Here is a 13,241-nt window from a genome sequence, read left to right on the forward strand (position 1 = left end):
GGTCAAATAAATATTTGAATTGAAGTATGGTGACATTTGATTAATTTTATGAACTTCAATTTAATCCAATTGGAAAGAAATTGAATGAAATTGAAAGAGTTTGTGATGTACAAGGTTTTGGAATTTCATGCCACGGCGGAAAAAGAAATTGCAACCATTGGAATAAGGTTGTGGGAGATTGGAAATAGTGGAGTGTGACATCATCAAATGATGTCATGGTGGGGCTAGAGTGCCTAAGATCATGACAAGTGGAGGGTGATGATTTGTTCTTCAAAAGGTGGGGTGTCACTTCCACCAATCACCTCCATCTTCTTCGTTGAGATTTCTTTTGGGATTTTGAAAGAGAGAGAGAGGGAGGTTTTGACTGGACCAGCCAGAGCCGACGCCTCCTTCGTTGCTCGCAGATCATCGTCGTCGCCGGGAGCCGTCGTTCGCACGCGAAGGCCCGCGCGCACCTCGCCGGCCAACTCGCGAGCTACTCCGCTCTGCTCGCGCGACCCCGAGCTTCCAGCACCTTCGTCCAGCAGCTGCTCACCGTCGCCAGGGTCACCGAAAGACCGTCGGAGCCCGTCGTCATCACCGCTCATCCACATGCGCCATCCCACACGCAAGCTTCTCCGCCCCTTCCGTCTCTGCTTTGTCCGCCACCCAGCATCGTCGTCCGACCATTCAGCCGCCTGATCTTCGTCACCAAGGCCGCCGAAGGCCTCGCCTAGCTGCCGTGAGCCATCGCCGAGCTGCCGCTCCTCTCCTTCGCCGTTTCTCCGCTCAAACCACCACCGAATCCGCCCCATCTCAGCCCAAACCGCAGCTGGTTTTAGTGGGTATCACAACCCGGTTTTGGCCCATTTTGACTGACTTCCCAACCTCGGATGCTTGGCCCGCCTTAAGGAAAGTCAATCCCCATTGCGTCCCTGTCGTTTTAGTCCGCCCGGCTCGCTAATCGAGTGAGTTTAGCTCAATTAACCTCGATTAGATAGTTAATTATGCTTAGAAAGGTTTAGTTTATGTTAAGTGTTATTAGGTGGTTAGTTTAATTTATTTAATTGTAGATTAGATTAAGCTGTTTAATTAACTTAAAGTGTGTTTAATTTAGGGTTAAGTGGATGTTTATATTAATATAAGCCTTGATGTGACTTAAAAGAATTTAATTTTGATTTAAATAAATGTTTCGAAATTATTGGAATATTTAATAATATATTATATTACGAAAATTATTATAATATTATTATTTAATTAATTTTCGGAATAAATTTAATTATTTATTAAATTCCGAAAATTTTGTCGGGCCCCTATATTCTCATAATTTCACGTTGATCGCTGCTGTGTAGTCAGATTTTGAAATTAATGGTTGGATATTATAAATTGAGTGTGGATTGTGAAAAATATGGATGTTATTTTATTTAATTTTCGGAATAAATTTAATTAATTAATTATTTTTCGGAAATTAGGCAGGGATGGCCGGTGACTGGAATTTTATGCTGATCGTCGTGGTGCAGTCCGTTTCTTTATTTGAGCTTTATTTTGTGCTAAATTGATTTATGAGTGATTTTAGGATTTATTCCTAAATTGAATAATCTTTAGTTATTAATTGAAAAGAAACTGGGCATTGGTTGACAATGCCAAAAAAAATTTTGGTAGACTACATAAAATGGTGGGACTTATGGAACGGGTCGAGTGGGACCGTAAAGCCATTGAATTTTGAAAGAGTCGAGTGGGACCGTAAAGCCATTAAATCATAAATGGGTCAAGTGGGACCGTAAAGCCATCGAATCTTGAAATGGTCGAGTGGGACCGTAAAGCCATCAAATCTTGAAAAGGTCGAGTGGGACCATAAAGCCACTAAATATTGAAAGTTGCCGAGTGTAACCGTGATTACCACTAAATTTATATTCTCCTGGAGGGCCGTGTTTGAGGGTCGAGAATGAATAGTCAGAATAACCGTGTGATGACCTCGATGACATGTAATCGACTGAGTCGATTGATCGCTGAGTCGATCCGAGTAATTGAATTGTTTGAATTCTATTACCGTATATGCCTGAGTGATATGAACGTGATTGAGTGATTTGAATTGTACTAACCTGCAGGAAGAAACGGAGGCAAGGTAAGTCCTCTATGTGGTGTGGCTAGGTTACCCTTGGGTGTATTTTCTTTTTAATAAGGGTTTAGGGGGTTGAACTTGCTGAGACAATGTCTCATCTTGGTTGTGGGATTACAATTTCAGGTCCCTGGTGGACGGAGCGGCCAGATAGCTTTGGTTGGCCTTGAGGAGTTGCAAATGTGAAGTCATAAGGGTTGGAGAATGTGTCCGACTTGTAGGTCGTAGGACAGTCCCTTTTTAAGAGCCAGTCTTTTGTAGACTTTTGGTTGTAGGCCTTCGTTTGTAACTCCGTTGATTTATGAAATTGTTATGTTGTGGAATTACATCCCGCTTTTCTATCCCGTATTTCATTGTCAAGTGGTTTTATAATACGCTTCCGTATGTGCATTTAAAATGAATGGGTCGGCGACGAGTGCACGGGAACATCGCTTATTTGAATGACCATGGTGGGATGTTGCGCGCTCGAGGTTCGGGGCATGATAGAGAGAGAGAGAGAGAGAGAGAGAGAGGCTTAGTCCCACACTTAGTCCTATATCGAGCATTTAGCAAAGACTAACGAGTCGTTGGTCTCTATAAATAGTGATAGACAAGCAAACGAATATTTGATCTTTTGGCCAAAATCCTTTGTTTTGTTGGAAATACAACAACATTGAGAAGGGCCTTAAAATGGCACTTTAATTGTCACAAATCTTCAAAATTTAATTTTATTTTGAAAAATAAGTTAAAGTTTTAAAAAAATAAGGTCGGTTCGGTCTTGATAGCCTTAGGAATTGGGAACCGAACCGAAAATTGTCGACTCTATTATCGTCAAACCAAGAACTGGACCGATGTCTATAGGAACCAAACTCAACAGGCCAATTTGGTCCAGTCCAGGTGATTCCTGATTTATGCGATTTCTTTTGCTCACTCCTAATTGCAATTATGTTAATTCGGTCTATCTGGCTAATTTTGATCGGCTAGTACTAATGTGGCTAGCTAATATTGGCTATTCAAGTAAATGCGACCTGGACAATTTTTTAATTATTTTTTTCAAGTTTTCTTTTTTGAATTTTTCCTCCTCCCTCCTTCTACCTCCAGTCGATTGCCCGAGGCTAAGGTCAACGAGATCAACCTCGCCTAGCTATGGTAAGGCCGTCGGCAACCGACCGAAAGTAGAAGGAAGAAGGAGGAGGGGAAAAAGAGAAAGAAAAGAAAATTAAAAAAATTAATAAGCAAATTCAAAAAAATATTCAAAAAATTATGCATGTCAACGCCAGCTAGAAAAATTGGTCGAATGGACCAAATTGGCACAAATGTCAAAAATTTAGAATTGAATTGAAAAAAATGTTCAGAATTGAATTAACATAATTACAATAGATTTTTAAAAAAATTGATATTTTTCCTGTGTATGATGACCAATGGTTATTATGATCTTCTATGTTTTCAAAATGAGAATTTTTAAGCATTTTTCCTAGATCAACTGTTGGAATAAGAAATTTCTACATTCACATTGGGGTTGTTGACACTGGAAGAAATTCAGTGACAAAAGTAACTCCAAAATTACTTGTTACTTATCAAATAGTGTTTGTAATTTATTTTTATTTTTATTTTTTACATTGGTGGTGGATCTTACAATAATCCAATTCTTAAACATGAGAACAATATTCAGATGAAATGATTTGGAAATAATAACTTGAACATTCCGAAAGAAACTTAGAACTAATGCATGAGACAGCTATCCAATAGTCAGAAGTTGCAACTAGTATGAAAAAGATCGTCATTTATTTTTATTTTTCTCGGCTGATACACTGCAAGAAATATCAACGCTTTTCTCCCATATTCGCAAAATCGACACTTGAGTGACAAAGAAACCACATTTTTAGTTTATTCATACACTCTCCAATGGCCCCAAAAATCCCATAGAAAATGGGAAAAGGGAAATCGTGCACTCACCTCGCAACCCTAGTGAAGAGCGTATCATCTATGCAAGGACACTTCCTCCATTCATCGAAGTGCATCTTAAGTATCTCTCGAGCTTTCTCTTTCAAGTACGTCGCGCAATCCGCTTGTAACAACAAGCCAAGCTTCGACACAGCTCTGACCATTAGCATCTCCCGAACAAACATCGAATTCCCCGAAAACTTGCTCAGCATTGAAAGAATGAAGACGGCGCACTCGTCCGCGGATTGCGAGACGTTCAGAATCCTCTCCGAGACCACGGCGATCCCGCATCTGTGGCCCATGAACTGAGCCCTCCCGTCGGCACAAGAGCATAGGTGGAACAAGACTCCCAGGATTAGCTCAGTGGTTTTCTTCTCCGGGAACCCTAGTTCCAGCTCGATGAGCTCGAACACGGCGCCGTGCTCCACCATCATGGCACGGTTTCTCACCCATGGGCACGAGTCTAGCAATATATGGAGCGACGCATTTACCGCCTGTTGAGTGATGCCGTTCCTTAGGAGACGGATGATTGTTTGGAAGAACTCGCTTTTCAATCTTTCTAGCACTGAGGAGGTCGCCGCTTTGAACATCCTCTCGAGGACTATAAGCGTGTGTGATCTCACTGCCAAGCAATTGTCTACTTCACAACCTAAAACCCAAGTCAGCGTTTTGATGATCCGATCGTTTTGGCCGATGAGTAGGTTCCCGGGTGCGGATGGGACTCGAAGTAGTACTAGTATGTGCAAAGCTTCCTCAAGACCAATGGTCCGGTTTTCATCGCAACAATTTGCAACGTACGATATTATAGCCTTGGGCACCCCAACCTCTATCATAAGATTTCTATTTCGTTCGTTCTCTACCGCAAGCATATCAATTCGTCTAAGGGTCTCGATCTCCGATCGATGGCATCGGATGTCTCCGATGAGTTTAAGCATGCAGGACCTGTCAAGGGGCGTTCTCGGGTTGGGAAGGCAGTCGATGCCCTGAGAGGCGTTCTCATCACACCACGACTGGATCAGCCTGCAGAGGGTGTGGTTCGGGGTCAGGTCGGAGTCCTTCGTCAACGGCTGCTTCGTGACAGGGCAGGTCGCGTTCTTGCCATCGAGAAGCCAATGCTCGATGCTCTCTCTGTCGTACGTGATGCCAGTGACGGCAGTCACCGGGTCTCTCATCAGTTGCAGAGAAATGGGACACGTGAAGTACTCGGGGACATCAACAACATCGTCCATAATCGGACATCAGCAATTTAACGTTGGTGTCTGTAAGTGATATCACGAGAAGCAAACTCGTGGGTGTGTGGTGTGAACGAATAGAGGGAGAGATCGATGAAACAGGAAGTTGTGTGAATGAAGAAGGCTTCGTTTTGGTAAGAAAGAGCGGCTCTCTTTATTCAAAAACTTGGCAAAAGAGAGAGAGAGCGACAGAGAGCGACAGAGAGGTCTTCTGTTGCTGGTCAATGCTGGATGCACTTTATTCATATCTAAATCTGTTCCTAGAGAGAGAGAGAGAGTTCGGTGGTCAAAGCAGGGATTTTTGGGTCTATGGCAAAATTGAATGAAGACGCAAGAAGAAGACAATGTGTCACAGCATGTTATTCAGATAAGTTATGGTACCTTATTCAAGATCTGTATGAATTCAAGACGTACACAATGATTTTGTTTTTTAGTTTGTGCCCCCGGTTCAAAGACGGGAGACGTGGGTCATTTTTACAAATTGGCTTTTACTGCTATTAGGTCAAGATTTGTGTTTGAATTAAGCGTCTCGCGGGGACTACACGCCATAATTAAGCTGACTCCCTTCTCTCTCCCCCTCTCTCTCCCTCCCTCTCTCTCTCTCTCTCTCTACATGAACGTTCATTCTTTTATCTCGCCGGAAAAGAAAAAGTGACCACATTGTAATTGCCGCTGTTTAAAGAAACGGAACTCTTAGGCTCTTAGCGTGATGAGATACAAATTATTATGTTTTTGTGAAGTGTTGGTCGGCCATGAAATAGACACGTTAGAAAGTGTTCGCTTCTCATACGGTTTGACGTGAGATCTTTTGAAGCTTTAGCGAGAGCAAATATCAAAGAAATTACGGGCTGAACTAGGGGTCGGAAGACACGAGCATTACGATGTTTGTGAATTGAATTAATGAAATACGTTAGCGACCTCTCTTCCCCCCCAACCCCCACCCACTTTATACATTTTCTACGGATATCAATTTAATCATACACCTTTCAAGATGACTAATTTAATCATAAACATTTTTGTCAATTTTGATCGAAAATTACTGATGTAGATATTAGCAATGTTATGTAGCATGAATAACGCTGATATGGATAATTTTTTCCAACTTTTAATAATTGTTCTAAGTTTTCTATTTTCTTTCTTTCCACTATGGATGATGGGGCTCAAGCAACCCACGCTAGCCATAGTGGGAAAGGTGAAAATATAAAATATAAAAATTATTAAAAAATTATAAAGAGTGTTCACATTAATGCCGGTTGCATTATATCTGATGGTTGATGTCAATGTCAGTGTTTTCCAAGTAAAATTAGTCGAAATAATTAAATTAAATCTAAAGATTTAGAATTAAATTGACCGTATTAAAAGATTTACGATTAAATTGACATCCATACAATAGATTTATGATTTTGTTCGCAATTATCCCATAATTCAAATGCACAACAGACCGGATATGAATAAGCTAAATATTATAAGGGTTGCTTGAATCAATAATACAACTTATGAGCTTGAAACTCTACAAAGATGATGTCAGCTTTGATTCTTAGAAAATTTCCTTTTTAGGGTACACAAAGAAGACCTCAAGGGAAGACTCCAACTAAGTAAATTCTCTGTAGATTCCTAATCTTTCGGGAATGATTTACTTTTGAAAACATTGACAAGGCGGGTCAAGTCCAGCACATGGATATTCATGCCGTATAGCATATTATTATAATTCATCTAACTCATATTTCGCATCGAGATCATGACCATAAACTTAATCGCTTTGTGGAGTTTTCCATGGCCCCTAGCGACCAGGGTGTATGGCCCGTGCCCCTTAAAAAATTATAGAAATGTGTGGAATCAAACATCCCATCACACCACATCGGATCGATTCATGAAAAAGAAGTGCCTAAATCATTGAAAAGCAATATGGTAAAATTCAAAGCAGACCTTAATTGCTTTTTTGGTGCTACGAAAAAGAGGGAGACCACGACCCGACTTTTCGCTTCGTACGCGGTTATAGATGGGAGGTACTTTCCGCTCACATGTCAGGAAGGTGATGGGGAACTGAACGAGAATAATCCACGCATGGTCATTGCAGTATTAGGTTTACCCGCGGATAATTCAGTGAGAAAGCAAAAAGAACTTCGTCGTTTAGCAGCGTTTACTCGACGAGTCAACGGTCAAGCAACGTACTGGGTCGGTAGGGTCCTCCCTCAAGTCATGCTCTCTTTATCAGGGGCTCAATTTCCACGAAAGCCGCCCTTTTTCTTGAGTTTAGACCCATGGAAGAAAAAAAAAAAAAACGTCTCTTCTTCGGGTTCTCATTTTGTGCTCAAGGAACAGCCACACTACTTCATGCAAAAAGTCTGTTTCTCAGTTGGCTGTTTTCTCACATTTGAATAAGTACGTCGGTCGACACGGAAAATCTGGCTCGAGCAGAACCGGACAAGACGACCATCGAAATCAAAATTGCTCTCGTTTTGGTCAAATGGCATTGCTGAAGCAGTTCAGAGATCAAAACGCGATCCGCATACATGGTCGAACCGGTTCCCATTTTTGGATCACGGAGCGGTGCCCAAGAGGCAGACTATCTAGGAAACTCTATCATAGTTCGCGCTTTCAGCGCTCCCGTGATCTCTCCATGGATCGATCTCTCGATCATGTGACTTGTCTCGACTCCTTGTCACATGCCCTTTTTTTCGTCGTAATTCTCTACACAGAATGCTGTAATATACAAATCCTTCGACTAGTTTTACGATCAACAATTGAAATCTACTATATTGCGACCTAATGATCCTCAACTCGTTAGAAAAGGTTCTTCATGGTTTTGGAAGTGCCCAGTTAGTTAGGACTTGAATTTAGTATGATTGAGATCATGGAAGAAAAGTTACGTGGTTTGAATCTAAAAGTTATCGTGAGACGCACGAGTAACAAAAGGACCCAGGATAAGGACAACTTTGACAAGTTGGAAGACAATCTATACCAACTCCATGTAGATAACGCGTGGAAAAATAACAAATGAGCCTTAAGTATTATTGCAGGATCGCCTAGCAACTCGATAGTCCAAGCTTGGATAAGAAGAGGACATTGGAACCCACCAATGGAAGTAGAAGCAGCAACTCTCCTTCTCACTTGCAATTATGCTAAGTTCCCAGGCATCCGAAGCGATTTTTGAGAAAATGATTGCAAGATCGTAATTGATGACATCCGATAACATGGTCTTTCCTCTCAAATTATTCAACCTTTCATTACATATTCTTATTTCCTAATTCAACACGATAGAGGTTGGAATTTGGTCCAGACCCATAGACCCAAACATGAAACTACCCGTGCGCTTGCAAATCGAGCTTTTTAATCAAATAGGAATTATATCTTCTTTTCTTTTTCATAATCTCCCCTGGAGTTAAAAATATTATCTTAATAGAGTTTTTTTTATATGATTCTAATATTGCATTCAATTTGTAATGTTTCGTTTGAAATGAGAAGTTTATTTCGAGCAAAAGGAAAAGGAAAATCCATTTTTTCCAAGTGCTCAAAAAGGAAAGGAAAAGAACTTCAATTTGTAAATGACGCGAAAGCGATCGACAATTCTAAAGGTAGCGGAGGAGACTCGACCGTCCTAGTCCAGTCAACAAGTCAACAAGTCAATGTATGGGTTGTGGACTATCATCACTAGCTACCACGTCTACGCTATTATCCTATTGCCCAAGTCGATCTATTGTCCTTCTTTCCGTTCTGTCCCCTCCGGGACGAAATCAAACTCGATTCCGCGAATATTGATTCGGAAGGAACGACCAAAGTTCCAACGCGAAATTTCAATCTAAACTTCGTTCAAATCAAATTGCATGACTTTTATACATAAATCGAAATAATCTATTGATTCTTGATATCGCGACGCTCTCAGAACAAGCGATTTCACCATAATGTTGCGTTGTTAAGAATCATGTACAGCAATTGTTCCTGACCCAATCCTAAAGCACACCTCGTTCTTGTCCCACGACCGCAATTGACATGGAAAAGATGTTGAGAACTAGGAATCCCGACTATATGCACACGAGAAGTACATTATAGAAACATCCCACTAATGCTAGGGAAGGAAGGGTCGTCAATTTGAATTAGTGACGATAATTAGAGGATTCTATGCAGGTCGATCAATTTGCATGTCTTCCTAGGATTTTTAATCAAGGGTCACTTTATTTCAGGGAAAACTTACATTTTGAAAAATATTTTCTTAAAAAATAATTGCATACATTAATTACAAGAAAGTTTAAACTAAAAATATTTCATTGCTCCTGAAAATATTGTTATCGCTAATGAAAATATTTTGAATAAGCTAATTATCCCAAGCAATATAAAAGATATATTCTTTTAAATTTTTATTTTTCGCAAAATAAATAGACTTTAAAAGGGCGTAAAGTGGGAGTAAAGGAATATGATTTTAGGATAATTGGGCCTTGTCCCAATTGGAGAGAATGTAGTGGACCTCGAAGCGTGCGGATACAAATTCTATTGAGGACGTTCCGGCTGCTAAGAAGTTTGTGGCCCACATTCTGTCACTATACATCCATAGCATGGGCTTAATTACCTTTAGAAAAAGACCCAAAAATATTAGATCCAATTCAATTTCTGCTCCAATTTTTTTTTTTTTTTTTTGGTAAAGGTAATAATATTAATGAGAATGGACAAAAATACAAAAAGATCGGATCCAAACAAGCACTCTTAACAAAGGAGCAAGAGTGACAGGGATCCGATAAAAAGCCCGAGGGCGCCAGCAAGAAACACAAAAGCTAGGAAGCCAACAAACAAAACGTAACAACAGGAACCCCTAGCCTCCCCAACCCTCTAGCCTTCAAAGCTGAAGGCGAAGAACGGAGATGGAAGGAACCCGCAACTACAAGAACAAGAGCAAACTGAAACAACAGCACACTAAGGAGAATCAGCTACAGAGGAAAAGATCATGGGGTGGAATCCCCCCCCTTTGCAGTCTACTGTTCCTCTGAGAAGGAAGAACTTCCGTGAATGTGAGCGCTTTGTCCTTAACCACCTTGATTAGGTGATTTTTAAGGGCGGGACCACCAAGGATTCACCCTGAAGACAACCGCATTCCTCTTCTTCCAAATGAGATGGCACAAAGCACCGAAAGAGAATCGAACTATCCTGTAGTAAAATCCTTCCCCATAAGGAATTTCCTAGCCCAAGTGAGCACCTCTCTCCAACATCTATTCCTCCATGGCAAGTTACATCTGGCAGCCCAAAAGAAGGCCAGCGAGGCCGAGATGTGACACCAGAAGAATAGGTGTTCGATTAAGTCCGGTACTTCACTACAAAAGGCACATAGATTAAAATCAATTCGACCATGATTTAACAACATCACCTAAGTGGGAAGACGGTTTTTAGATATAAGCCACAGAATAAACTGATGGCGAGGGACTATATCGATATCCCAAATCAAAGAAGCCCAATCCACCCGATCTCTCTTGGCTCTAATGGCATTCCATGCGGATGCGACCGAAAAGGAGGCTAATGGATCGCTACACCAAATAAACTTGTCATTATAAGACTCCAGAGTCGGTAAAGCTACGCCCCATCTGATTAATATCCGAGAGAATGAGTCGCCTAACGGGGTGTATAAGTCAGCAACTACTGCATAATCAGGGAGTTGCATATTTTCCCTAAACGAGGGCGGGACGAATCTATCAAGGGGGCCACATGGAAGCCAATAATCATGCCATAAAGATACCGACAGCTCATTTCCACCTAAACGAAGTTCTGAAGTGCTTTCTAAGCTGGAGGATTTTCTTCCACGCCCAAGAACAAGTCCCAGGTTGAGATGAAATCCAAATTTTTTTTTAATCTACAAAAATCATAAAACTTTCACCCGCGTATTTACCGTCACCTTCACCTTCATATGAAACAACGATAACCTCCCAATATTGATAATTATGAAGGAGCTACAGCAATTTTTGGATAATTTGGGATACGAGATGAATATAAAAATGAAAAATGATGGGACGACGGTGTTTAATCTACTATAAGAACATAATAAATAATTATAAATTTTTATGATATCCACTTTTTTAAGATTTTATGATTTATAACAAACTATTATTCTTTATAATAGTTCTGTTATGCTAGTAAGACTCAAAAAAAAAAAAAAAAAAAGAAGGTTGAATTAAAGTTGGATTGGACCTATGTTTCGGGCGTTTTCTGGGAAATTAAGCCCGTAAATTATCACATCCGCACCTTCTCGTGGCAGGTATTCACTAAATCGGAGCGAAGCCTTACCTTTTGCTGACGTGGAAAAGTGGACTTTAACTGATGCAATTTTTAAATGGCTACAAATATAGGTGTGATCTTGCTTTCCAAAAATCACTGCCGAACGAATAATACGTGGCTTCTTCAAAGTAAGATATGCGGCATTTTATTTTTTATTATCACTATTATTACAAGCGAATTTAATTAGAAGTCGGTCCATCTGATTTGCTCGATTTATGAGGGGGAAAAAAGGGGAAAACTTCACAAAAAAATTCCCACCACCACATAGCCCGACCAGTAAGCTAAGCCGATTCGCGAAAGCTTAATAATAATCCGCCATGGATGCGCAGATCGAGCTCCCGTACTCTGCGCTTCTCCTTCTTCTCCTCTCGATCTCCCATGGCGGATTCCGAACCTCCTCTTCTCCGCCCCGAATCCGGACATCCCTCGCCTCCGCCCCGCCCTCTCTGATTCGATTCCCGCCCCCCGCGCCTCGGGGTTGGCTCGCTCGAGCGAAGGAGGACCATGAGCCTCGCCCATCGCGCCGCGAACGAGGTAAACGATCGTGGGGCTTTCTTGCGGCGTTGATCCGCGTGTTCTGTGGTCGGAATCCTACTTTGCTTCGGTTTATGTTGTTGCGCATTTCGGGAGCTTGCCGTCGGTTTTACCGATGGTTTTCTCGAGCTTTGCTTCGGGAACGCCTGCTAATGGCGGTCCTGGTGGCTCCCGGTTGCGGCTTGAACGAATGTTTGGGGGTTTCGAAATGGAGGATGTTTCTGTGGTGGGCCTGAGGGTTGAGTGTGTATTGGAGGGGCATTGGGGTTGTTGCTGTGCTTCCTTGATGTTTTACGCTTTCTCTTGTTTCTCTTCTGCATTGGGGGGGTTTGTGGTGTGAGGTGGGGAATCCAAAGCTGATTCTTCGGTGAATTCGAGTCGTGGTTCGGGTGAAAACCGAATGCAATGATATGTCGAAACTAGTTAGCAGTCATAAGCGCAAGCATCGAAGAAAATTTTAAAAAATTAATAAGCAAATTCGAAAAAATATATATTCAAAAAATTATGCATGTCAATGCCAACTAGACAAAATTGGTCGAATGGACCAAATTGGCAAGACAAATGCCGATTTAGAATTGAATTGAAAAAAAAAAAAAAAAAGTTCAGAATTAAATTAACATAATTGCAATGGATTTTTTAAAAATTGATATTTTTCTTGTGTATGATGACCAATAATTATTATGATCTTCTATGTTTTCAAAGTGAGATTTTTAAGCACTTTTCCTAGATCAACTGTTGGAATAAGAAATTTCCACTTTCACATTGGGGTTGTTGACACATGAAGAAATTCAATTACAAAAGTAACTCCAAAAACACTTGTTACTTATCAAATAGTGTTTGTAATTTATTTTTATTTTTATTTTTTACATTGGTGGTGGATCTTACAATAATCCAATTCTTAAACATGAGAACAATATTCAGACGAAATGATTTGGAAATAATAACTTGAACATTCCGAAAGAAACTTAGAACTAATGCATGAGACAGCTATCCATAGTCAGAAGTTGCAACTAGTATGAAAAAGATCGTCATTTATTTTTATTTTTCTCGGCTGATACACTGCAAGAAATATCAACGCTTTTCTCCCATATTCGCAAAATCGACACTTGAGTGACAAAGAAACCACATTTTTAGTTTATTCATACACTCTCCAATGGCCCCAAAATCCCATAGAAAATGGGAAAAGGGAAATCGTGCAC

General features: G+C 40.7%; 1 protein-coding gene across 1 annotated transcript; it reads right to left on the minus strand.

Moving 5' to 3' along the window:
* Positions 1 to 4,029: 4,029 nt before the first annotated feature.
* LOC104415053 (E3 ubiquitin-protein ligase PUB24) lies at positions 4,030 to 5,250 on the minus strand. The gene has a single exon (XM_010026279.3). It carries the CDS (start codon positions 5,248 to 5,250, stop codon positions 4,030 to 4,032), a length of 1,221 nt encoding a protein of 406 aa, XP_010024581.2.
* Between the last annotated feature and the right edge of the window lie 7,991 nt (positions 5,251 to 13,241).

This window comes from Eucalyptus grandis, chromosome 1 (genome assembly GCF_016545825.1).
Source record: "Eucalyptus grandis isolate ANBG69807.140 chromosome 1, ASM1654582v1, whole genome shotgun sequence".
Classification (NCBI taxonomy): Eukaryota; Viridiplantae; Streptophyta; class Magnoliopsida; order Myrtales; family Myrtaceae; genus Eucalyptus; species Eucalyptus grandis.

Bases quoted from the DNA above. Each gene is read 5' to 3' on its own strand.
- LOC104415053 (XM_010026279.3), bottom strand. From the start codon at position 5,250: ATGGACGATGTTGTTGATGTCCCCGAGTACTTCACGTGTCCCATTTCT.